The sequence below is a fragment of the Martes martes genome, assembly GCF_963455335.1.
Source record: "Martes martes genome assembly, chromosome: 1".
Taxonomy (NCBI): Eukaryota; Metazoa; Chordata; class Mammalia; order Carnivora; family Mustelidae; genus Martes; species Martes martes.
This window is the reverse complement of record NC_137888.1, coordinates 211,209,468-211,234,832: the sequence shown is the minus strand read 5'-3', so window position 1 is coordinate 211,234,832 and position 25,365 is coordinate 211,209,468. Positions and strand designations below refer to the sequence as shown.

The window sequence follows — 25,365 nt, the reverse complement described above, 5'->3', positions numbered from 1 at the left end:
AGCTTGGACTTTCAGACCTGTGGGACAATACATTTCTGTTGTTTAAGTCGCTCAGTCTGTGGTATTTTGTGATGGCGGTTCTAACGAACTAAATAGAATTTACCACTCAGATTCTGCTACATTGCACTACGCTCACTTTGGTGCATCCATTCCTCTCCCATTCATCGATCCACCTTAAAAAAAAAAAAAAAAAAAAAAAAGCAGGGGTGCCTGGGTGGCTCAGTGGGTTCAAGCCTCTGCTTCAGCTCAGGTCATGATCCCAGGGTCCTGGGAGGAGCCCCCCATTGGGCTCTCTGCTCAGTGGGGAGCCTACTTCCTCCTCTCTCTCTGCCTGCCTCTCTGCCTGCTTGTGATCTCTGTCAAATAAATAAAATCTTAAAAAAAAAGCATTTTGAAGTAGGTTGCCAACAGCAGGAGACTTCCCCCTCCTTAAACATGCAGCACACATATTAATTACATTTCAAAAATTGGGGCTGGGCGATCTTTCAAGGCCGCTCATTGCATGGCTAGCGCTTTGGTGTGAGTTGGTTCTTCTCCATGTGGACATCTCCCTCGGGTCGCTTGGGCATCTCCATGGAAGGGTGGATGGCTTCCCCAGGAGAGGAAGCAACTTTGGAGACTAAGGAGGTAGTGCCAATGTGTTTTATGACACGACCTCAGAGATGACATACTGTCATGGCTGCAGCATTGTGTTTATCACCTGCGGCATATCTGATTCCATGTGGGAGGCGACTGCACCGGGCATGAATACTAAGTGGCCAGGAAGCTTGGTGGCCAACTTGGAGGCTAGCCCAGGAACCCACCTCTTCTCTAGGCCCCTTTGCTTCATCAGCCCAGAATTCTTTTATTCTGCTCATTTTCTCCTGAGAGCCTGGTTTCAGTGTCGCTGTTCGGAGCCTCATGAATTTTCCGTGTGGGGGTGGAACGACTTGGAAGGTCTCGTTTCCCCCTTTACTTTCTTTTATTCCTCTCCCCTCTCTATCCCTCTCAGCCTTGACCCCAGCTCCAGCCTTTTTTGGCCCACTAGTGCCCCTTTGAGTAGAAGATGTTCTGGGGGTCGGCTGGAAATGAAGCCGATAAGTAGGGTCTGCTAGGGTGGGAAATGTCGGAGGAAGTTTTACTTCCTGAGTTCCTGTCACCTGCATCCTGGGAGCTTGGAGCTTGGGCTGTCTGCTGGCTTATCAGGACTATGATTGTCTTCCTTATTCTGAGGCTGGGGTCCTCAACATTTCCTGGGACGGGGGACACTTGGTTTGATGGGGTTCTACATATCCACTCTAACCTGGGGACAGAGATACGTGCATCGCAAGAGAAGGCTGAAAGTTTCCTGCTGGGGTTCAGATTGTTCCTTGTGTTTGGGATAAAGGAGGGGTCACCACAGGGGCAGTCATCTCACGTTGGGGAACACTTGAGGGATTTGCACTGTGGGCTTCCCTCCTTGTTTGGTTAAGGTGCTGCTTGTTGACCTAGTGAGGAGAGATACGGCTTTCTGGGAATGCTTGACACCTAAGTTGTTGAACCTGGAGGTTTGCTTATTGAAATTGGTATTGCTTGCTTTTGGGGAGACAGGCTACTCTTTGCTATAGGAGCGCTCCTATTTCCAGTCTGAGGGTGTCAAGGGAAGCAAGCCGGGATTTGTTTTGAGTGAGAATGGTGTGACATTTGCTGGAGCTCCTTTCTCCTTTCGTGTGTAGGGGATTTTAAGTTGCTTGGGGTGTTTCCATCCTAATCTTGGAAGGATAAGGGAGATACTTGCGAAAACTTCCATCATCAGATGGAACTCTCATGATGTTGGGGGTAACTGGAAAGTACGAGGCTGGGGCTCCTATTGCCTCTGATGCGTGGGATTTCAAGGTCACTGCCTATCAGGGGCTCCCATTTTTTAAGTGTTGGTATGACACGGAGGGACCACTGGATGGAGATGCCATTATCTCTAATTTGGGGAGAGGATCGGGGGATAATTGCATGGGATCCCACTTATCTCTAGTGATGGGGGCTGGGGGGCTCTTTTTATATAGATTTTACCTAGTGTGAGGGGCGGACAAGAAGTCACTTTCTGGGTCTCCCCTTGTCAGTATTGTTGGTATAGACTGGGTGGGTCAGTGGAGAGGGCTCCTCGTTGTTTAGTGTTGAGGGGCAGATGAAGGAGTCATTGATGGGACTGCCATCACTTCCAGAATTGAAAGAGACTGGGTGGGGGGTACTTGCTAGAGTTCCTATCATTTCTAGTTTTGGGGGGATGGGAGGTCTTGCTTGCTCAGACCCCATCATTTGGGTTTGGGGATGACAGTTGCTATTTGAGGTCCTGTTGTTTCTAGTTTTGAATGGGACTGGTGGTCCTCTACTAGGGCTTCTGTCCGCTCCACTGTTGGGTGCAGACTGTATCACTTGCTGGGGTTCCCCATGTTCTCTAGTTTTGGGGGATCGGCTCAATGTGTTTTTAAAAGAATTCTATTTTGAAAAAGTCTAGGCTTACACAAAAATTAAACTATACAATGTTTGATACAGTCAATATCCATTTATATTTACCTATATTTTGTTACCTGCTGATCTTGATTCTTGGAGTTATGTGTCCTGACATGATATGATTTTCCTTCAGCCTCAAAACTCTTTTTTTAAAAGTTTTGAGAGACAGACAGACATGTGGGGCTCGATCTCATGACCCTGAGATCATGTCATGAGCCCAAATAAAGAGCTGGACATTTAGCTAACTGTGTCACACAGGCACCCCAGCCTAAAAACACTCTTTAGGTTTTCTTGAAGTGCAATTCTGCTGTTGATTATTTCGGCTTCTGCTTTCTTAAAACCCTTATTGGAAGACATCTTCAATTTGTGTGTATTTTCAAAGAATATTTTTCTTAGGTCATTGAATTTTACAGTTGATATCTCCTCCCCCCATTCAAACTTTTGGATGTCAGACATCGTTATCTCGCTTCCATAGTTTCTTTTGGAAAATTTTGAATCTGTTGCTCCTTTGAAAGCAACATGTCTTTTCTTTGGTTGGTTTGAAGATTTGCAGCTCGTCTTTCATTTTCTATAACTTTTCCACATCTTCTCCCATTCTTCCTAGGCTGTTACTCATAGTTATTCTGAAGTCCTTGTCTGCTAACTCCAGTATCTGGTGTCTGGGTCTGATTCTATTGATTCATATCTTCCTAATTGAAAGAATCTTCCTGCTGCTTGGCATGTCTAGTACTCTTGTTTGCTGGATCTCGTGAACAATATACTTGATAAAGGCTCTTAATTATTGTAACTTCCTCTGAAGATTAGGTTTTGTTATGGCAGAAAGTTATAGTATTAATAGATGACCTTGAGTCTATAAAGGCTGTTTTAGCCTCTAAAAGCATAGGTATATTCCATTTTTGCCCTGACTTCTAAGATGCAGTCCTTACTAGTAGTGCGTGGTACTGAGTCTCAAGGTGTGACATTTCTAGGGACATAATTGAAACCCACTATGTATGAATGTATGTATTTTACCAGGGTCATTCCACTCTAGGAGTTCAAAAACCGACCTCCAACTCCTGGCATGTGTGATCTGTGAAATTTCTGCACAACCTTCAGCTTTCAACAGCAACTCTCTTCAAAGCCTCCTAGAGTCTTCCCCTAGCTTAAGCATTATTTAAGGACCTAAGGGAAATTTTTAGGCAGATTTTTGGGGCTTCTTCTTGATCAATCTTTATTTTCCATTAGGAAAAACTCAAGATATTTCAGGATGGGGTTCTATGTTCCCTATAACAGCCCCCATTTCTCCAAAGAGCCCTGGTTCTTCTTGTTCTTCCTCATCTTCTTCAAGAATAGTATTTTAGAAACCTAGATCTTGGTATGCAATAAGTGTTCTCATTCCTGCTGGACTGTCATTGCTACTGGGCCTTCCGAACTGAGAGGTCTTGGAATATATGAATGTGTCCTATCCTACTCGTGCGCACATGCGTGTGCGTGCGCGTGTGCACGCGCACACACACACACACACACACACACACACACAATCCCTCCATCAAAAAGCATGAATTCATACTACCTACCTCCAACTCCAATCCAATCCAACACCACAGTGTTTTAGTCTTCTCTCTTTTCTTGTTTGTAACATTTCTCTTGGACAGTGAGAAGCTTTTATGATCTACATGTTTACTTGTTCAACCCTAGTATACACATGAAAGTTTCACAATCACTAATCCACAACATTGTAAGAAACAAATTTTTGAAAGTCAGTCTTACGTACCTGGTCAAAATACAGCTTTCCAAAGTAAATTTGGTTTCCTTCCTTGTGGTTATGTTACTCATTCGTAATACAGTAATGTTTGTTCTTTACAGTTTAGTCTATTTTGCATTCCCTCTGCTACCTGGCAGGTTTTTTTTTTTTTTTTAACTTACAGTAATATCCACTCTTCATGGTGTACATTTCTATAGGTTTTGCCAAGTGCATAGAGTTGTGTATCAATCAACAGTCACAAGAGAACAATTCCATCACTCCCAAATTCCTTTGTGCTGCCCCTTTGCAACCATCCCCTTCTCTTACTCCTTGCCCCTGAACATCACTGATTTGTTGTCCTTCCCTAGAGTTTTGTCTTTTCTCAAATGCCATACAATGGAATCACAGAATAAATGGTTTTTCATATCTGGGTGCTTTCCCTTAGCAAAATAAATCAAACTGAAATACACGTTACATGCAATGCAATATAGATATCTTGAGTGTATAGTTTAATATGCTGCAACAAATGCATACATTTAGGTAACGTATACTTCTATTGAGAGGCAGACATTCTCTTCACCCCATAAAGTTCCCTCATGTCACATCTCAGTCAATCCCTGCTCCTTATCCCTCAACCCCACAACCTGAGTTTAGATGCAACCACTATTCTGATTTTTTTCCTATCAGATTTTTTTTTGCTATTCTTAAAATTAAAACAAATAGATTCATATAATATTTACTCTTTGTGTGGCTTATCTTGCTCAGTATATTCCTACAGCAAATTTTAATTAACTTATAATAGAAAATAAAATGTTTCCTATACACCAGAAGTCTCATAAATGCCTTATATATGTTAACTAACTGAATCCTTAATACAAATCTACAAAGTAGGCATTCCATTGTTTCTATTTTACAGATGAAGAAATAAAACTTTAGGACAAAAAGTCCGTCATTTGTTTGAGGTAACCACGTCTAAAGGAGAGAACCAAGATTGGGCAGAATGAGACTGAACTCTAAGTTAAAAACAGAGGTAACATTTGATCCCATGGGAAGTTCTAGAGCTGGGGTGGCCCTTCAGGGGTGTCACAAATTGAGGCAAAGGAATTGGGCATTTGTATGCCTCATATGAACTAGTCATTGGAATTGGGTTGCCCCTTGAGGGTGGACATAAACGTAGGTGTGGCGCTCTCCTTTGGCCCAAGAGAATTCCAGAGAGAATGGCAGGACAAGCCGTTAGAACACTTCCAGCAGCTGGAGGAATGAGTGACTTAATCCTGAAAGAATCTGAGAAATATATCACTGTCACCATTATGGCCCGACACTTATGCCACTTGGATACACTAGCTTCTTAAAAGTAAATGCACACAGGATTCTGGTTGGTCATCTTAGTTTCTGCATCTTGGTTGCAGAAACTTTCAAGAGGAAGAACAGTAGAACAAACCATAGACAGCTCTCAAAGGCAGCTTTTCATGGTGTTGCAACTGATACTTTGTTTTTTAAGTGATTTTATTTGAGAGAGAGAGAAAGAGGGAGAGAGAGCAGGTACAAGTTGGAGGAGATGCAGGGGGGAAGGAGAGAGATAAACTGACTCCATGCTGAGCGCAGAGCCCAACGTGGGGCTTGGTCTCACCACCCTAAGATCATGACCTGAGCTGAAATCAAGAGTTGGGCAGGTCCTCAACCAACTGAGCCACCCAGGCACCTCGCAACTGATACTTAATCACCACACTTTTACTATGCCATCCTAGATTCCCTACACCCTTGACTACAACCTCTGCTGGACGAGGTGGCTTACTTGGAGGGATGATCCAGATCCTTACCCCTGAGGAGTCTGAATACCTCGTCAACATGCCCTTCTCAGGATACAGCTGCTACATTTATTTATCAACAAAACTGGGGAGAGAGATATCCCAAAGGATTACCTGAGTGCCAAATGTCTTCTCTGCCCTCACTGAAGAACAGAAACCCCACATCCTCTGGCACAAGACCACCTGTGCAGAAGCTAGGGTCTTTTTTCCTCAGGTGCTGGTCTCATAGCAATCATAAAGCTCAATGGGACCCTTACTTTGCTGGCAAAAGTGTTCCCTCTCTGGAAACTAGGGCTTTTAGGTTATTTTTGTGCTTTCCTTCCAAGAGCCCACGACCCATCTTATATGAACACTTGTGAAGGCAACTGTTCTAGACTATAGGTGGGAGCATCAGTGCTTTGACAATATCCAAGACTGTATAGTAGCGGACAGAATTCAGAGATATGAACTTTCTGACCAGATGACTGATGAAAGTAGACTGAGAAGCAGAAGGGGTGAACAGTTCTGGATAGCTTCCATTTGTCCCAATGGACCCACTTTCTCTACCTTGCTCAACCTAGTAATGTTAACCAATATGAGCTACATCAATGGGCTTCCTTGCCTTAGGTCTCTGACTGGGTTTGGTCAATGGGGAGCCTGGGCATCAAATCAGAAGGATGAAAGAAGGTGAAGTCACACAAGTTCATGACTCACCGTCTCAACTCATTATGGTCTCTGCTCAAGTGTCTTTTAACTAAGAGGTTTTCCCTTTCTATGCCTATAACAATGGAAAGATCCCAATCCCCTTTAACTATTTGATAATGCTTTGCTTTTCTGCTCAACACTCAAATTAGCACGTTTTGATTTTTTCATAATCTGTCTTTCCCCCATTAGAATGCAAGTGCTTCAATAGCAAAACTTGAGTTTCACATATTGCTATGAACACCAGTGTCTTAAACAGTACCTGACATATACATTATACTCAATAGATAGACTAGTGGTTAAGAACATGGACTATCTGGGTTTAAATCTGGGCTCTACCATTTACTAGCCAGGGAGCTCAGGCAAGTAATAGGCAAACTGCCATGTTAGTTTTCTCTACTGTAAAATGAGGACAATAACAGTACATATTTCCTTAAGCTTACATTGACTACTCAATAATATCCATAAGGCATTCAGAAGACTGCCTCATCTATAGGAAGGGCTATGTAAGTGTTTAGTCATTTATTAATGTACTCAAATAATCCAGTATAAAAAATGATCCCAACATAAGGAACAATTCACAAGAAAAAAACCTAATCCTGAATGTACTTGTACATCAAAATACATAAAAAAAAATGACAGAAATGACAAAAAAGTGTTAATCCATACCCATAGCAGAAGACTTTAATACATATCTATCACTAAATAAATTTGAGGACAGAATCTCAAAGTACATACTGTATCTGAAAACACTGAAAATTAGCTTGAGTTTATGGGTACACACTCTATATCTAAAACTTAGAGAATATACATTATTTTCAAAGAAACATGAAACACTTATAAAATGTGACCAACTAATAGGCTTACCAGTTAGATACTGCATTTAGCTGGACAGGAACAGAACATCACCTCAAAAACAAACTAAAAAAAGGACTTTGGCTTCAACCAGTTAGAGGTTACTTTTAATCATATAGGGACAAGTCTGGGAACAAGCAGTCCAGAGCAGATACTGCCAATAAGAAGTTTTGGAGATGCCCATATCATTGTAATTTTTTGCTGCACTGTGGTTTTTGTCATCATGATAAAAATATAGCTCTTCCAACTCTTGGCCTTGAGTCCATTTCCAAGAGAAAGAACGGGTAAGACGAACAGGATATAGGTGAGGCAAACAAGCCAAATGATGTTCTCCCCAGTGACTTCTACCTACTTCTTATGGTCAGGAGAGTAAGGCAATACCCCTCTGGGTTTCAAAGAAGCCTTACAGATCGAGTATTTTCAATCCTGCTCATTGACAACTTGAACAACAATAAAAACATTTTTTAAAGTAAATAAGTAGGGGACAATGGACATTGGGAAAGAAGCTAAACAGAATGCCATACCAGGGTAGAAAGGTAAAAAAAAAGAATCAGCATCAACTCCACTTACCTGACAATAACGCCTTTAAACTATGAAAAGTACAGAGTAAATATAGTTTAATTTCCACTACAATAAAAGAATTTACTCAGGAGATATTCAGAAATGTCTTTCTGGATATGCTATGTACTAATATTTTTAAAGAGTAAATTATAGCAAACATATTACATATAAAACTACAGGATATAACTTAAGGTTTATTTTAGGGTACAGCTATAGATATATCTTTATACTAAAACAAAAGACTAAAAACTAATGAATTAGTGGCCCCATCTTAGGATGAGACACTGATAAAGGCAATCCCACACTCACTATTCTTTCCATTCCCAGTTTATTTTGTGGCCACTCAGTAAAGAGCGGAGGCATCCTCATACTGATTCCTTTTCTAGGGTTTGCCTCCAATGTAGGTTCTCACAAATCAACAAAGAATCATTAAAAGATTTTGCAAAATTAATACACTCACAACTTTTGCATCCAGAGAAAACTTGGTATTTTTCCTAATGTAGGAGGTATTAGTCGAGGCATTCCCTTGGTCATTATATTCACAAGTGTCTGCAGTGAATTCTCAGCTTCCTAAGGAATGTGGAAAAATGACTTTGCAGGACTGATGCCATTCAACAGAACTCTCTCTCCGGGATAAATCCTCATGCTTCTTAGAAACTGAGAGGACATTCAAGGCTTTCCCACAGTAACTGTGTTCAGAATCTCTCCCTGTCTTTTGCTCGGTAATGCGAACACTTGTGCTGAAGGGTTTTCCACATTCTTTCTATGAATATTCCTCAGTAGTGATTTCTCACATGTGCTCTCAGTGATGGGAGTCCCTGAAGGCTTCTGCATTCTGATGATATTCGTAAGGTTTTCTCCTTAGTCTGAACTGTCGCATGACTCCCTAGAAATATCACAAAGGCTTTCCTACAGCTACTGTCGTCTTCAGGTTTCTCCCCATAAGAAATCTTTTGTGGACGTCGGGGTGAGTCTGAGTTGCAAGCTTACCACAAAGATGGCACGCATGACGTTTCTCTCCAGAGTGAATTAACAGAACTTATTGAAGGCTACTTCATATAGACTAGGTGGAAAGAACGAGAGTCCGCTAGAGGCTTTTCTTCACTGATTTCATGGCAAGCTTCTCAGATGGTTCCTTATGATCTGTCTGCTACTATACATACCCTGTGTAGTTTCTTCCCACACTGTGTAGCAATACAGTCTGGAAGAAGTGATAACAGGTTCTTCGGAGGCTAGGTCGAAAAAGACAACGCGGCTTCTGCGTTAGCGCTCCCATAGATCAAATGCTTTGGGAGGAACCTGCTGCTACATCATGAAGATACTTATAGCCCTGTGGAGAGTGAGGTAATGAAGGTTCCCTGCCAACAACTGGCATTAATGTGCCAGACAAGTGAGCTAGCCTTTTTGGAAGGAGATTCTTCAGCAGTAAAGACTCAGATGAGCTCCAGCTCACATCTTGGCCTCACCTCATGACAGATCCTGAGCCAGAACTACACAGCTAAGTCGTTTCCAAATTCCTGACCTACAGAAACTGTGAGATAATTAACGTATGTTGTCTGAAGCCACTGTGCTTTGGAGGGAAATTTGTTACGCAGCAACAGCTAACTCATCCATCTAGTGAGTTCCCATCAGTTGTCTGAGAATTAAGAAACCAATGAATGCTTTCCTAGTTATTGTATTCATATCCACCTATTATGTATTCTCTTGTGCACAGAAAGGTAAGAGTTAGTGGTGAAAGATTTTCCACAATGATTACACTCGTAGGGTTTTTCTCCAGTGTGAGTTCTCACGTGTTTCTTAACAGCTGAGAGATTATTAAATGCTTTCCCACAGTTACTGCATTCATAGGGTTTCTCTCCAGTATGAATTCTCTTGTGCACAGTAAGAGAAAAGCTACTGCTGAAGGATTTCCCACACTGATTACACTCATAGGGTTTTTCTCCAGTATGAGTTCTCATATGCTGTGTCAGATATGAGCTCTTCCTAAAGGTCTTCCCACAATCGTGGCACTCATAGGGTTTCTCCCCTGTATGAATGCTATTGTGCCCAGTAAGGGAGGACCTTGTGCTGAAGGCCTTGCCACACTGATTACATTCATGGTGATTCTCTCTTGTATGAATTCTCTTGTGGCTTTTGAGGTTGCAACTAGTGCGAAAAACATGAAAACACTGATTACATTCATAGGGTTTTTCTCCAGTGTGAATTCTCACATGCAGTCTAAGGGAAGAGGGATCATTGAAGGCTTTTCCACAGTCATTGCATTCATAGGGTTTCTCCCCATTATGTATTCTCTTATGAATAGTAAGGTAAGATCTACTGCTGAAGGATTTGCCACACTGATTACAGTCATAGGGTTTTTCTCCAGTATGAATTCTCTTGTGCTGAGTGAGGTTAGATTTTGTGCTGAAGACTTTAAAGCACTGGTTACATTCGTTGAGTTTCACTCCAAGATGATTTCTTTCCTGTCAATTGAGAGATGAATCGTAACTGTAATTTACATATTTTTAATATTCAATGAATTTTATGCATATGAACTCTCTTTCCCAGGAATTCTGTTATATTATTACAATTGATGTTTTGGCTATTTTCAGTGCTTGTATATGGCTTCTGCCCGGTCTGAGCTCTTAGAAGTTATAAAAGATGAAGGCTTTGCCACAGTTCCTTATCATTATTCACAGAGCATCTTCTGATAAACCACTTTGTATTTCAACAGCCAATATTTTGGTCACATTTAAGAAATGTTTACTTGTGGAAACCGCCAGTGAAGAAACAAGTTTGGAGCTAACTTATAGTTTCGCCCAAATTCACAGCTTTTCACAGTATCTCTCCAGAGACACAATTTCCCATGGTGTAAACGACTTTCCTTTAATGACTCTGTTTACTTTGCGACTTTTCTAACTTACTCTCCTACTGTGGAAAAAAACCCAGAAATCAGCCATATTAGTCTTACCGCTTTTATACCACTGGAATGTTCTTTTCTAAAATCATTCTTCTTGGGAGTTAACCATTTGGCTTTAAGTACTGTCTCCAAATCTGGGAAAAAAAAATGAAAAGAAATTTAAGTTGATGGAGAAAAGAAATAATAAAGTGCACACATGAGTAAATGCAGACTCTGAGGGATCAGCATTTTGCCATGAAAGGGATAGGAGTATGAAAATTGTAGGTATTCAAAAAATGATTCTCTATAGAAGGATTACGACTGATCAGAGATTTAAGAAGGGATAATCAGGAATGCAAAGTAGGAAGGAATTGAACAAAGTGCTCATATGAGATTTATTTAAAAAGGAAAAGGACTATTATAGCACTGTATGGTGACAGATGGAAGCTATACCTGTGGTAAGCATAGTATAACTTAAGAAACTTGTCAAATCACGACACTGTACACCTGAAACTAATGTAACATTCTATGTAATTACACTTTAATTAAAGGAAAAAAAAAAAGGAAAAGATATGTCTTTTTTCCCCCTCCCTCTGACTCCAAGGTAATGTATGAGATATTGAACAAAAGGTAAAAAGGAAAGAAAGAATGTACACAAGGAAGCTCATACCAAACATTCCTGACCATCTTTGTCAGAGAAAAAGACATTGTATAAACTTCCCTGTTTGACATTTCCTAAATGTAATACTCCCATGCTCCCACCTGATGCTCACCTGGACAGGTGCCTGGAAGAATTCCCCGCTCCTCTGTCACCACCTTGTCTTCTTGTTCCAACTGGGAGATCAGATTGGGTTTATCAACGTGATACCCTATTCATAGAGAAAAGACAGAAGATGTTGGGTGACTGTACAGGTGCCAAGCAACCCCATGACACTGGAGCCAACAATTCTGAAGACGATCAAGTATGACTTTTGCAGCAGTGGAAGAACTACACATAAATTGTAATGAATATAATAACTCCCAAGAAACAAAAATTCAAGCACACCCAATACCCAAGTGACAGGACATAAAAACTGTGCCAAAGTCCAAGTTTACAGACTTTAGAAGCTCTAAAGCTTTTAACCATGGAGAATATAAAGTCGGGGCAAGGAACAGCTATTCAGTTCACAAGGAAGGCATCAGACAGAGAGTTCCATGAGGGCGGGGACCACATCTGTCTCATTCATCACTGTATTCCTAAACCCGGCATAGACCCAGGGACACAGAAGTGCTTCAGAAAGACTGGTGAGAAGAGACAATATGAAAACTGAGGGATACTGAACCAAAAGTCCGTAACTCTAAAAAAACAGTGAACGGACTGGGGAAAACCATCAGAATCAACTTTATCAGAACTCTTGGAACTTATCAGAAGTTTATAGCAACTTGGGAATTGTTTATTCAAGGGCAACAACCAGCTGACATTTTCACTGACCCTTGTCTCATCCTCTATTCCCTGCTTTGGCTGTGACCTTGAAGATGAGAGCCCACATTTCTAGTACCAGAGGGAGCAGGATGGACCTTATTCTCAAAGTTCTGTGGTTGTCTTGATCTTTCTGAAGGTTTGGCTCCAAGGGCTTGCCTTTATTTATCTAATCTCAAATTCTCCAAGGGCTGAGCCGGGTACTCAGTGGGAATGTACTGAATACATTTCAAGGAAAATATATTAGCCACCACTGCCTGAGGCCTATGAAATATTACAGGAAAACAAAGGACCACCCAAGAAACTCGGGAGGAAAAGTATGGAATAAGATGTTTTGGGGAATTTTTAAAAGTTGTCCTCCCCACCCCCCAAAGAAAAGCTGCCCTCCCATTTCTTTGAATCTAGAAGGCTAGAACTGGGCAGATGCCCAGAAAAGACCTGAAACAGCACTAAATCCTCAGCTCTGGCTGACCTTTAAGTTCTGCACAAGCAGAAAGTCAAGATTATGGTAGAGTTGTAAACTGCCTGCTGATTTGAATGTATGTTCCTATACGCACACATGGAACACATCTGCAGAGACAACAGGTTTTTCACTTTTTGTTCCAAGCCTTTAAAAAAATCTCTAACCATGAAGTTAACATAATAGTCTTCTGGGACCACACATGACAAGTACGGACATTACAAAATTAGTTCAGGAGTATCATTAAACATACATATAACAAGCAACAACAACAAATTTTAGTGATGGGGAAAAATCTGATTCCAGGATTGCCATACAATAATGTTCCAAATGTCCATTTTGCAACAACAATACTTTGAGGCAGGGAAAGAAATAAATGTGTGGCCCATTACAGGAAAAAAAAAAAAATTCCTCCCTGAGGAAGCCCAGCCATTAAACTTAGTAATCAAGGAATTTAAATAAACTATTTTAAAGTATGCTCAAAGACGAAAAGAAAACTGTGTATAAAAAATAAAGGAAACAATAAGGATGAATTCTCATGAAATAAAACACATATTAAAGAAACAGAAATTACAAAAAGAAACTACAAAAAGAAACTACATAGAAATTTTGGAGTTGAAAAGTACAAAAATCGAAATGAAAAAAAGAAGAGCTGTTGAACAACAGATATGGGCAGGAAGAAGAAAGAACGAATAGGCATGAAGACAGGACAATTTCTATTACCTCACTGGAAGAAGAGAAAGAAAAAAAAAATGAAAAAAACCATGAACAAAACCCTAAAGGCCTGTGGGATACCATCAGACATACCAACACGCACATCATAGGGGTTCCTTAAGTGGAGAAGAGAATGAGGTAGAAAGAATGTTTAAAGAAATAATGGCCAAAAACTTCCAAAAAAACTGATGAAAAACACAAATGGACATAACCAAGAAGTTTAAGAACCCTCAAGTAAGCTAAACTGAGAGACACAGAGATCACTAGCACATCTATCCTACAAAAAATGCTAATGGGAGGCTTTCAGGCTGAAATGAAAGGATAATGGATATTAACTCAAATCCACACAAAGAAACAGAGAATCAGATAAATGAAAATACACAGACCAAGAATAATTATATTTTTGCTTTGAAATTCTCTTCTTTTTCTTACATAACTTACAAGAGAAATGCCTAAACCCATAATTATGAGTCTGTGTTAATGGGCACAGAAGGCATAACCATGTAATTTGTGACAAAGCAATATAAAGGGAGTGTGCGTGTGCACACACCTACACAAGAGCAAAAATTTTGTATGCCGTTGACACAAAGTCGGTACTAAACCAAAACAGACTGCTCTAAGTTGAAATGTTAACTGTAATTCCCCAGGATAACCATGAAAAAAAAAAAAAACAAAACTAAAACACAAAAAGAAATGACAGGGAATCCAAATGGTCCCCTAGAAAACATTTGACACAAAAATAACAAAGAACAAAGGAATAAAAATGGTATGAGACATGTAGAAAATAACAAAATGGCACAGGTGGGTCTTTATCAGTAATTACCTTAAACGTAAATGGATTAACCTGCCCAAGTAAAAGGCAGATTTTGGCAGAACAGATAAGAAATATCCAATTATATCCTATCCATAAGAGACTCAATTTACAACCAAACACACTAAGGGGTTGAAAGTCAACAGACGGAAAAATATATTCCATGCAGAGAGCTGCCAAAAGATAATGTAGCTACATCAATCTCAGGCAAAACAGACTTTAAGATAAAAACTGTTACGAGACACGAAGATATTATTTAATGATAAAAAGGTAATTCATCCAGAAGATGTAACAATTACAGACCAATAAAAACAGAATTCTACAATACTAGCTTTCAAACTGACAGAATTGAAGGGAGAAAGAAATGGAGAGTTTTATAATAGTTGCAGACTTGAACATCCCGCTCTGAACAATGGGTAGAACAACTAGTTAGAAAGTTAACAAGGAAAAAGAGGGGGTGCCTGGGTGGCTCAGTGGGTTAAAGCCTCTGCCTTCAGCTCAGGTCATGACCCCAGGGTCCTGGGATTGAGCCCCACATCAGACTCTCTGCTTAGCGAGGGGCCTGCTTCCTTCTCTCTCTCTCCCTGCCTGCCTCTCTGCCTACTTATGATCTCTGTCAAATAAATAAATAAAAATAAAAATAAAAATTAAGAAAACAAACAAGGAAAAAGAGGACTTAACCCTACAAACTAACCAGACCTAACAGACATATAAAATACTCCGCTCCACAACAGAACACACACTCATCCATACACATGGAACGTTCTCCAGATCAGACAGACCATATGTTAGGCCGTAAAATGAGTCTGAATAAATTTAAAAGCGGTGAAATCATAGAACGTATTTTCTCTGAATATAATGGAATCAAATAAAAAAATTAGTGACGGAAAGATGTGTCTTGGAAAACTTGATATTGTTAAGGTGACAATACTAACCAAAGCAATCCACCAATTCAGCGCAATCAGCACCGAAACTCCAACAGCTCTTACCTGCAGAAATGGATAAACTTGACCCTAAAATTCATGTGGATTTGCCAAGGATCTCAAATAGACAAAGGAGTCTTGAAAAGGAACAAAATAGGAATTCTCACAATTCCTGACATCAAAACTTAGGTCAAAGCTGGACACGCCGCAGCACCAGCACAAGGAGACACAGCGATCAATAGAACAGGACCGAGTGCGCATAAACCCATACGTCTGTGGTCAATTTCTGACAAGGGAGTAAAAAACAATTCAATGGGGGAAAAAACAGTCTCCTACAGAAGTGGACATTGCTGCTATCAGCTTTGGGGTGCAGGCGTCCCTTTGAAGCAGAAATTTTGCATCCTCTGGATAAACACTGCTGAGCCGTAGGGTAGCTCTGTTTTTAACTTTTTGAGGAATCTCCATCCCGTTTTCCACAGTGGGTATACCAGTTTGCCTTCCCACCAACAGAGCAAGACGGTTCCCCTTTCTCCATATGCTCACAAACAGCTGTTTCTTGTGTTGTTGATTTTAGCCATTCTGACAGGTGTGCAGTGGTACCTCATTGTGGTTTTGATGTGTGTTTCCCTGATGATGAGTGATGCTGAGCACTTTTTCATGCGTCTGTTGGCCATCTGGATGTCTTCTTTGGAAAAATATAATTTCACTCATATGTGGAATTTAAGAAAAAAAACAAACAAGCAAAGGCAGGGGGGAAGAGACACACAAACCCAGAAACAGACTCTTAACTATAAAGAACTCTGGTGTGTCAAAGGACACAAATAAAATCAAAATATACCACCACACGGGAGAAATTATTTCCAAATCATATTTTGGATAAGGAATCAGCATTCATGATACATGACCAATCTTTATAGTCCAAGAACAAAAGATAAACAACTGAATTTCAAACTGGGCTTGAACAGACACTTCTCCACAGAAGATCTACAAACCGCCAACTACTATGTGAAAAAGTGCTCAATGTCATGAGTGATGAGGGAAATGCAAATGAAAACAACCACGGAATCCCCCTTCGCAACCAAGAGGATGGCTACACCTGGAAAAACAAACGGTGGGGGAGATGCGGGGAAACGAGAGCCCTCACACCTCCGTGCAGCTGCTGTGGAAAATGGTGCGCAGCTCCCCAAAAGGCTAAGCGTGGTAACACATGACTCGGCCTTCCCCTCCCAGACACGTACCCAGCAAAAGCAGAAGCACGTGGAAAGGACAGCCTGGACACAAATATTCACAGCAGCACTGTTTGCGACAGCTGGTCGGTGCGAAACCACCCAATGTTTATCAACCAATGAATGGATTTTAAAAATGTGCATGTGATTCAGATACGACGAAGAATAACGAGCTGGTACAGGCCATGCCATCGCTGGACCTTTAACCATTATGCTGCCCGAAAGCAAGAATCCAGACAAAAGAGATCAGATCTTGTGGAATGCCGATGATATGAACCGTTCTCAACAGGCACAGCTACAGAAACAGGAGGCAAACTAGTGGCTGCCGGCGGGGCGCAGGGGGAAAGGTACCGGGTACTGAGCACTTCCTGGGGCGGGCCTGAGAGGAGATGATACTGTTCCCCATTTTTGGACAGTGTTCTAGCCGCAGGGCAATGACAAATGTAGCAAAAATTGCTGCGCTGTACGCTTTAGAATAGTTACAATGTTGAATTTTATGGTATGAAAATGTCACATCAATTTGGGGGGAAAAAAAAAAAAAAGGACAAAAGGAAGTCTTGTCACCTGAGTCATTCAATAAATGCAGGGCTGAGGTGGGGCTTACCCAGGGAGGCCAGGTTCCTGCAGTTCTCCCGCATCACGTCTCTGTACAGTGTTCTCTGAGAAGGGTCCAGCAGTGCCCACTCCTCCTGTGTGAACTCCACGGCCACATCCTCGAAGGTCACCAAGTCCTGAGCCATCACAAGCATCAAGGCTTAGCCAAGGACCACCCCAAGTTGATAAGGGGACAGGGACAGAAACAGGGAACCCCAAGCTTAAGATCTATGGATGGGGTTCTGAGCTGTGCTCTCCACTGCTTCTGGGCTCAGCCTGTCTACTGACGCCCACTGCCAAGGTGAAATGTACTTCTAACACGTAGGTGAGTCCCTTATTCCAGGGAGACTGTGAAATCCCGCAGTCTTATCTCCCTCAGTCTTGGGGTTGAGCACAGGCCCAGGACATGGCAGATGTCAGAGAAATACTTGGTAAATGAATGAGTGATTTCCCCACAGCCACCATCAATCACTTGAGTCTAGGACACTTGAGTTTACCTTCCCCTTAAAATTCTCAGTGGAACAAAATGTGGCCAGTGACCCTGGAGGAAGCTTTACCGCGTAGAAAATGTTGACAAACACGGCCGCTGGCTGGGCAGCCCCTCACCCCCATCAGATGCCCGGAGACCCTGCGCTGTCCGAGGCCTGGTTTGGCTGTGGGGCTCCAGGGCACTGAGAGATAACAAATCCGACTGCTGATCAAGGGAATAATGACTTGGAAAAAGGGGTATCTGACTCACCGGTAACCAGCTTGTCAGGAAGCCATGCACTGAGCCTTCCTCCTCTGTGCATCCTGCTTGAGGAGAGGCTGAGAACAGGGAAGGCTGAGCTGGAGAAGAAGAAAGGAGTCCGAGGAGGTCGGGATGGCTCTGTATTCTAGCACTCAACAGTGTGGGGGCTTCCCCACCTACCTGTAACTGACCATACCCCAACACACACACGCACACGCACGTGCACACATGCACACGCGTGCACACACAGCTTTCACAGGAGACCAGAGCAGAGCCCTGTCTCACCAAGGCCAAGACTCTTACTGCACTGAGGGAAAAGGCAATAGTTCCCATTTCACAGAGGAGGAAACTGAAGTTCAAGGGCCAGCACTGTTATTTTATCAAGTTTACAGAAAGAATTTGAGGCATAATTCAAAAACTCTCCCATATTCACCACACAGGTGACATCTCCACAGTTGCCCAAACCAGCAACACCCCAAATCCCAAGAACCACATGGGGTCCCTGTGACCCCCCCCCGGGCGTCCGGGGCTCGACTCCCACCTCACTGCTCAGCCCCTCCTCTTCTGCTCTGTGGTGCAGGGCTCTGGGGACCCCCCAACTTACCGCAAGTGGGGGACAGAACCACGGCTGCCATCCTGTGACTCAGAGAACCCGGACGCTCCTCCTCTCGTCCCCACCGTGCACGCAGGCCAGGTTCTGGAAGAAACGGGGAAACAGGAGCCTTCACAGCCTCTCTCCCTCCCCAGGCTACTGAGGACGGACCTGTCGCAGCCTGCCCACCGTGTCCTCCTTCGAAGTGCACGTGGGGTCTCCAGTCCTGGGTCTTTACTTTGCTTAGAAGGGGATGAACGCAGGGAACGTGAAGGCAGAACTTGTCCTTTTCTGTCCTAACTGGTACGACCGGCACCGGCCTGTGCCGTCCCCACTGGAATCCTCAGGCTCACCGAGTCTCAGGGCACGTTCCTCCCATCCAAGTGCTTGTCACACACACAGTCCCAGCTACGACCCTTTCCTGGACACGCTGGCACCTGCCTCCCATCAGTCCTTCCCCCGCCAGTCCCACCGCCGTGGATGACGTCAGAGGGCGTGTGGATGACGCTCACTGTGTTGCGAGTGTGCCCCCATCCACGTTGGCCGCACCTTCCATCGGCACCACCCTAGACCCTGTCTTCAGCTGACCCCGTTCTACCATCTCGAACAGCAGCTCAGAAATGTCTCTCTGAACCCAGCCTCCCAGACCGCGCCCTTGTTCACTCCGGGTCTCTCTACCGCACAAAGGCCTCGGTCCAGCCGCTCTCCTGCTTCTCAGGCAAGCCCTGGCCTCACTTCACGCTTCCGCGGCTTGGACTTCACGAGCCCTCGCTTACACACGTCCTCATCTCTCCACCCACCCTCACGCTTGCCCAGCAGCGCTCCCACCAGGTGTGATTCCAATCCTCTGCCTGCTCTGCGATGCTGCCACCTCTCGGGAAACAGGGTCACGAACACGCAGAGCCCTTGACCCTGCGCGGCACCCTGTGAGTCAGTGCAGCTGACTCCCACCTCTTTACACCGCACACGCCCTCCCCTCTTCCCTCTAGATGGTCCTAGCTTCCCTCTAGATGGTCTAGCTTCCTAGATGGTCCTCAGTGACCCAAGCCTCCTGGTGTCCACACCCACCTGTGTGAGGCTGATCCACGTGACAAGAGTACCCTGGAGGTGACTCGGAGAGGAACTGAGGTGTCCCTCCAACAGCAGCACCGGCGTGCCGGCCCGGACCCTCAGTGCTTGGCAAGACTTCGGATCGCTGCAGCCCCAGCGGACATCCTGCCGGGAACTCATCAAAGTCCCTGAGCTAGAACCTTCTAGCTGAGCTGCTCTGAATTCCTGAACCACAAAAACCATGAGAGATGCCACATGATCATTACTGTTCAGTCACTGAGGTTTGGGACAATCTGTCAGGGGGCAACAGGTAACAAACACACCCTCGCTTGCAGCAGCTGGTCCTGCCTCCTACTTCTCAGAGTAACCTTCATGGGAGGAACTCTACCTGCCCGCGCAGCTCCCCCCACCCCCCTAAGGCCGCATGCACCACGGTTCCAGCCCTCCCTCCTGTTACAGACTTGGAGCCGCCCCCGTTCTGTATCAGGCCGGGGTCTGCGGCTCTGTTCCGGGCTCTGTCCCGCCTGCTGTTTGAGGAGCTGTGCACAACGGACTGTCTCAAGCCTGCCCTTCCCTTCCAGCTCGTCCACTCTATGGACCCTTTCTTACACCATGGAAACCCGGTGCAGTGTTTTTCAGTAGTGAAATACATCTATCTTCCGTTTTCTCTTTTACTACCCAGCCCCTCGCTCTCTGATCACAGGCAGAGGGTCTCGCTCTGACTCATTTCCTCGCATCCCATCTCCTCCTCAGCCCAGGACACTCTGGTTGTCACCACTACCACTTCAAGGACACGACCCTTGGTGGAACCACCCGAGCGTGATCTTATTCATAATAACAGAGATGCCCACGGCAACTACACAGATAACGTTTTTTTTTTTTTTTTTAAAACCTGTCACATCAACAAAGACCTAGTGGACCACATCTCTTGGCAAGCCTGTCCGGAAAGGCACGCTCACACACTGCCGGGGCGTAATTCCCAAGGAAAATTGCCAGCTGCAGGCAAAATGCAGCAACATTTCCGCTTTCCCTGCCAATCACAATTTTAGGAAACTATCTCGAGGATACTCAAATACTAAAGGACAAGGACACAAATACTAAAGGACCAGAGTGTGATGATTCACCCCGGCCTTATTTAGAATATCAAAGGACTGGAAACAATAGGACGGACCATCAATAGGGAATTAGCTCTATGAACTGGGGACTACCCACAGAAGCAACTAGCAGCCAAAAAAGAAAGAGATGATCTCTAGGTATTGACAGACATTCTTATCTCCAATAAATTTAAGTGAAAAAAAATTAAATTAAAATTAAGTGAATTAAAAAATTTTAAACTAGGGGCGCCTGGGTGGCTCAGTGGGTTAAAGCCTCTGCCTTTGGCTCGGGTCATGATCTCAGGGTCCTGGGATCGAGCCCCGCATCGGGCTCTCTGCTCAGCAGGGAGCCTGCTTCCCTTCTTCTCTTTCTGCCTGCCTCTCTGCCTACTTGTGATCTCTGTCAAATAAATAAATAAAATCTTTAAAAAAAATTTTAAACTAAATTAAATTAAAATTAAGTGAAAAAACAAAGTTTCAAAGCAGTGTCATCCCTATAAAAAGGGCTGTTTCCTTTTTATAAAAAGGGAACTAACGCCTCCTTTCCCTGGAGTTCGGGAATCAAATGTAACTCCATAGAACCAGCTTCTTGAGGTCTCTGTGTGTGCCCTCCCTGCACACAGCAGATCCACGCAATAAGGGTTGTTGAGTGTGAGCAGGGAGGGGAACCTGGGACACTAAGAGTTTGGGCCAGGTGGAGAGAGACTTTGGGGCCTCTTTGCCTCCTGGGCCTGTGCGGACAGATTAACGCCCCTGCCCCAAAGGTGTCCAGACTCCGCTCCTCAGAATCTGTGAATGTGTGAGCTTCCATACACAAGGGGTTGTGGAGCTGTGATTAAGGCAAGGCTCCCGAGATGCGGACAGTATCTAGGATTATCCAGGTGAGCCCAAGGTCATCACAAGAGGCCTTACAAGAGGGAGGTAAGATGGTCAGGTCAGAGAAGGAGCTGGGGTGATGGAAGGAGGCGTCAGAGAAAGAGATTGGAAGCTGCTCGCCGCCCCCCCGCCCCCCCCCCCCAGGACAGAGGCAGCAGCCACAAGCCAAGGAAGGCAGGGGGCCTCTATGAGATTGTAAGGGCCTATTTAGCCAGGGAGATTCCAACCGGTTAAACAGTGATTTTGTGTTTCTGCAGTAAAACTTAAACTGACCCTGACCCCCCTCAGGGGACTTACTTAAAAGCAAGTCCAGGAAACCAGTCCCAGGTAACAAAGCCCAAATACAAGGGCGGATCAGGCCAGGTGGAGACATCCGCATAGTGTCTCCCTAGCTACCAAGGAGTGTGGGCCCCACCTTTGGGGCGCCAATTCTGACCAAGGTGATAGGCTAGTTTAAATATCTACTATAGGGTAAATTGTGATTCAATTGGTCCCTTGTGTGTGACCTAGCATGACTATGCAGCTTTTTCTGTGTGTTGCAATCTCAATGGCCACCTGTGTGTGGCCAGGTTCCACCACATGGCCCTTGCCCTTTAAAAGTTAGTCGGTAAGGCTGGGAGGGGTCGCCCTCTCTTTAAGAGGCGGCTCCGACCTGTCAGTTTGATTCTCAATGCTTGGTGCGAAATAAAACTTTGCTTGACTTTCACTTTGTATCAGTCTCGTTCCTTCGATTACGGACCCATCAAGATGGAAAAGACACAGAAAAGGAGTCTCCCCTGGAGCCTCTGGAAGGAATGCAGCTCTGCTGACCACTGAGGATTTCTGCCTTCCAGAATGGGAGGAGAAGAAATCCGTGTTGCTGTCCAAGTCTCCGGTCATTTGTTACAGCAGCCACAGACAACTGCTGTGGAGCCTCCTTCCCTTCTGCAGGGGCAGGATGTCTCCTTTCTCCCCACCAGGAACCCGATCTGCACTTGGGAAGAGCCCAGTCACTGAGCTGAGCCATGAGAGGGCCGGGATCCAGCCGCTCCCGGAGCCCCCGAGGAAAGCAGGCTAAGCAGGTACCTGGGGCACTTTCAGGCTCCGAGGACCCCATCAGGGTCTTCTGGCAGGGGACATGTCACAGGAGGGCAGAGGGGTCTGTGCTCAGTTTAGAGATTCAGTGACGCCTGCAGCTGGATGCATGTCTGTGCCCAAAGAAGGTCGGAAGAGGATAGGCCACCCGGTGCCAGTGCTGCCCAGCAGAACTTTCTGGGATGCCAGAGATGTCCTCTAACTCTACTCTGTCCAGCTGGCAGCCACAGCCACAGGTGGGTACTGAGCCCTTGAAATGTGGCCAGGACGAATGAAAAAAAAAAAAGAAATTTTGATCGTGTTTCTCATTGGTTTCATTGAAATAGCTACAGGTGACTCGTGCTTCCTGCAGCAGACAGGGCGGCTGTGGACTACTCAGGCCTGCCTTCTTCCAGGATGCGGAGGAGGGGCCTATGAGTGGCAAAGCAGGATGAAAGCATGGGCCTGGGTGAGGGGGGAGGCCTGCAGGTTCGCATGGACAGGAGCTGGGGGCAGAGGAAGGGCCCGGTGCCATCTGACAAACACAAGCATGAGTGAAAGCATCGTTGCATTTTCTCAGTTCTGAACTCCCGGGTCTCCTCTTCCCACTTCTTTCCTACTCCACAACCACCATTGGGGCTTAGGGAACCATCACCTTATCCCTTAACTTCCTCTTACCAAGCCCGGTCTTGCCTCTGAAGTCTTCCTTCTCAATCCTGAAGTCCATTTTAACCCACATGCATAGACCAAAGGTGAATCACATCCTCCCAGTGCTCACATCGCTACCGTGTCTCTCTACTGGTCCCAGAACAGAGTCCAACCTGAGACCTCCCCACTTTGCTGTCTCGGCTCAGCCATTCTGGTCTTCCCAGCTCATGGAGGACACAAGGCTCTCTCCTGCTTCAGGGGTTGTCTTTATGCCACTCCCTTTGCCTGAAACGCTCTCTTGAAAATACTCCCTTGCTCCGAAAACTCTACAGCTAGTTAAATCTGACCCCAACCTCAGCTCTGAAGGTAAATATCAGCCCTTCTCAAGGCCTCCCTGTTCCCTTGACTGAGTTCTCTGTGCCAAGCTCCCATATCACTCCTGTCATGAATTGTTTAAAATGACAATTCCTGGGGGCCTGGGTGGCTCAGTCAGTTGAGGGTCCGCCTTTGGCTCAGATCATGATCCTGCAGTCCCAGGATCGAGCCCCACACTGGGCTTCCTGCTCAGTGGGGTGTCTGCTTCTCCCTCTGCCCGTCACCCTGCTTGTGCTCTCTCTAATAAATAAATAAAATCTTAAAAAAAAAAAATACCCTCACTCTTAGTGGCTCTTTTGTGTTTACAGTCTGAGCACAGGGAAACCCATTAACAGCTCATCTGCACTATGGTGGCTTCTAGAACCTGTTACAAGCTCCTCATGGTCCTCACCTGGTCACAGAAATCCACAGATCAGTGAGGCTGGTGGACCTTGAAGCTGGTTTTAACACAAACTTCAGTTCAAGAGATGCTTTTCTTGTCTTGGGGGGGGGGGGGAAGACACAAAGATTGTTTTTGAGGCCTTTCTATAGGGAGTAATTGTTCATGGATAAATAGACCACCCATGCGTCTTTTTTTCCATTTATTTAAAGTGTAAATTTTGGCAGTGGCTGGATTTACCAGATTCCCGTCCAGCCATCTGCACCCCAAGTGGAAGAAAGCAGCATCATGCTGTGTGTGCATTTGACTTGCTCAACTCATCTGGCTGGATAAAGATTTTATGGTGACTATATATACTTTGTTTTTTAAATTTTTAAAAAACGATTTTATTTATTTATTTGAGAGAGAGAGAGGGGAGGGGAGGAGGAGCGGAAGGGGAGGGCGAGGGAGGGAGAAAGAATCTCAGGCAGATTCCATGCTGAGCAAGGAGCCCAGAGGGTTGCTGGATCCCAGGATCCTGAGATCCTGTTATCCGAGTGAAAACCTGGAGTCTGATGCTTAATCGACTGAGCCACCCAGGCGCTCAACGATTCCGGACACTTTAAACAGGGCTTGTCACTTAGGGGGCGGTAAGTGACTCAGCTGACTTTGAAACAATTTCCACGGTTGACCCAGGACTTCAGAGATTTTGGGGCCCTACAGCAGGATGTCCCGAGCCTGGCACTACAGATGATGCATCGCTTTTTGGGGGAGGGGTGCTGTTCCGTGCACTGTAAGATGCTGAGCTGCATCCCCGGCCTCCACCCGCTAGAAGCTAGTTGCGCCTCCCCACACCCCCATTAGTACAACCAAAACAATGCCTCCTGACATTGCTCAAAGTCCCCTGCGGGGGCAAAACCACCCCTCGGGGCGGGGGGGGGGGCGGCGGCGCACGGAGTTGGGAGGAACACCAGCTTGGGACCGACCCGAGCAAACAGCCCAGGGGAGGAAACGGGACTCCGGCTGGGGACAGACGGACGCGGGGACGCCAGAGCCCGTGCCTGGGAATGCCCGCGGCCCGTCCCCCTCCCTGGGCGCCTACCGGAAGCCCCGGACTGCCCGCCGCGCTCCGAGTCCGGCCCCTCGCCCCGAGGCCAAACATACCACGTGAAGCCGGTCCCCCGGAGAAGAGCGCACACCCCACGCAGCAACCACCCGAGGCTCCTTCCACGGCACCGCCCCACGCTTCCGCTTCCGGTCTCGGGCGGGCCGCCTCGCGCCCCAGTTCCGGTCTCCGTCGAGCCGCCGCGGAGAGGGACGTTTAGGGGTTTTGAGTTGGGTCGGGCGAGGTCGGCCGCCGCGTATCGCAGCCTCGGGCCAGGATTTCTGGTTCAATGAGGGAGGGGCCACCGCCTCCCGCAGGGTCACCA

General features: G+C 45.1%; 1 protein-coding gene across 1 annotated transcript; it reads right to left on the bottom strand.

Moving 5' to 3' along the window:
• Positions 1-7,176: 7,176 nt before the first annotated feature.
• On the bottom strand, positions 7,177-25,182 carry LOC308349540 (uncharacterized protein). The gene is made up of 7 exons (XM_080814278.1): positions 25,100-25,182; positions 18,494-18,586; positions 17,899-17,987; positions 17,170-17,296; positions 11,746-11,841; positions 11,045-11,127; positions 7,177-10,556 (listed from the first exon to the last, which is right to left on the bottom strand). Exons 2-7 carry the CDS (start codon positions 18,522-18,524, stop codon positions 9,774-9,776), a joined length of 1,209 nt encoding a protein of 402 aa, XP_080670404.1. The 5' UTR covers positions 18,525-18,586; positions 25,100-25,182; the 3' UTR covers positions 7,177-9,773.
• Positions 25,183-25,365: the final 183 nt, after the last annotated feature.

Coding starts and splice junctions, on each gene's coding strand:
- LOC308349540 (XM_080814278.1), bottom strand. CDS start 18,524: ATGGCAGCCGTGGTTCTGTCCCCCACTTGCG. Junction 17,988..18,493: donor GGTTCTGTCCCCCACTTGCG/GTAAGTTGGGGG, acceptor CTTCTTCTCCAG/CTCAGCCTTCCCTGTTCTCA. Junction 17,297..17,898: donor TCCTGACAAGCTGGTTACCG/GTGAGTCAGATA, acceptor GTGATGGCTCAG/GACTTGGTGACCTTCGAGGA.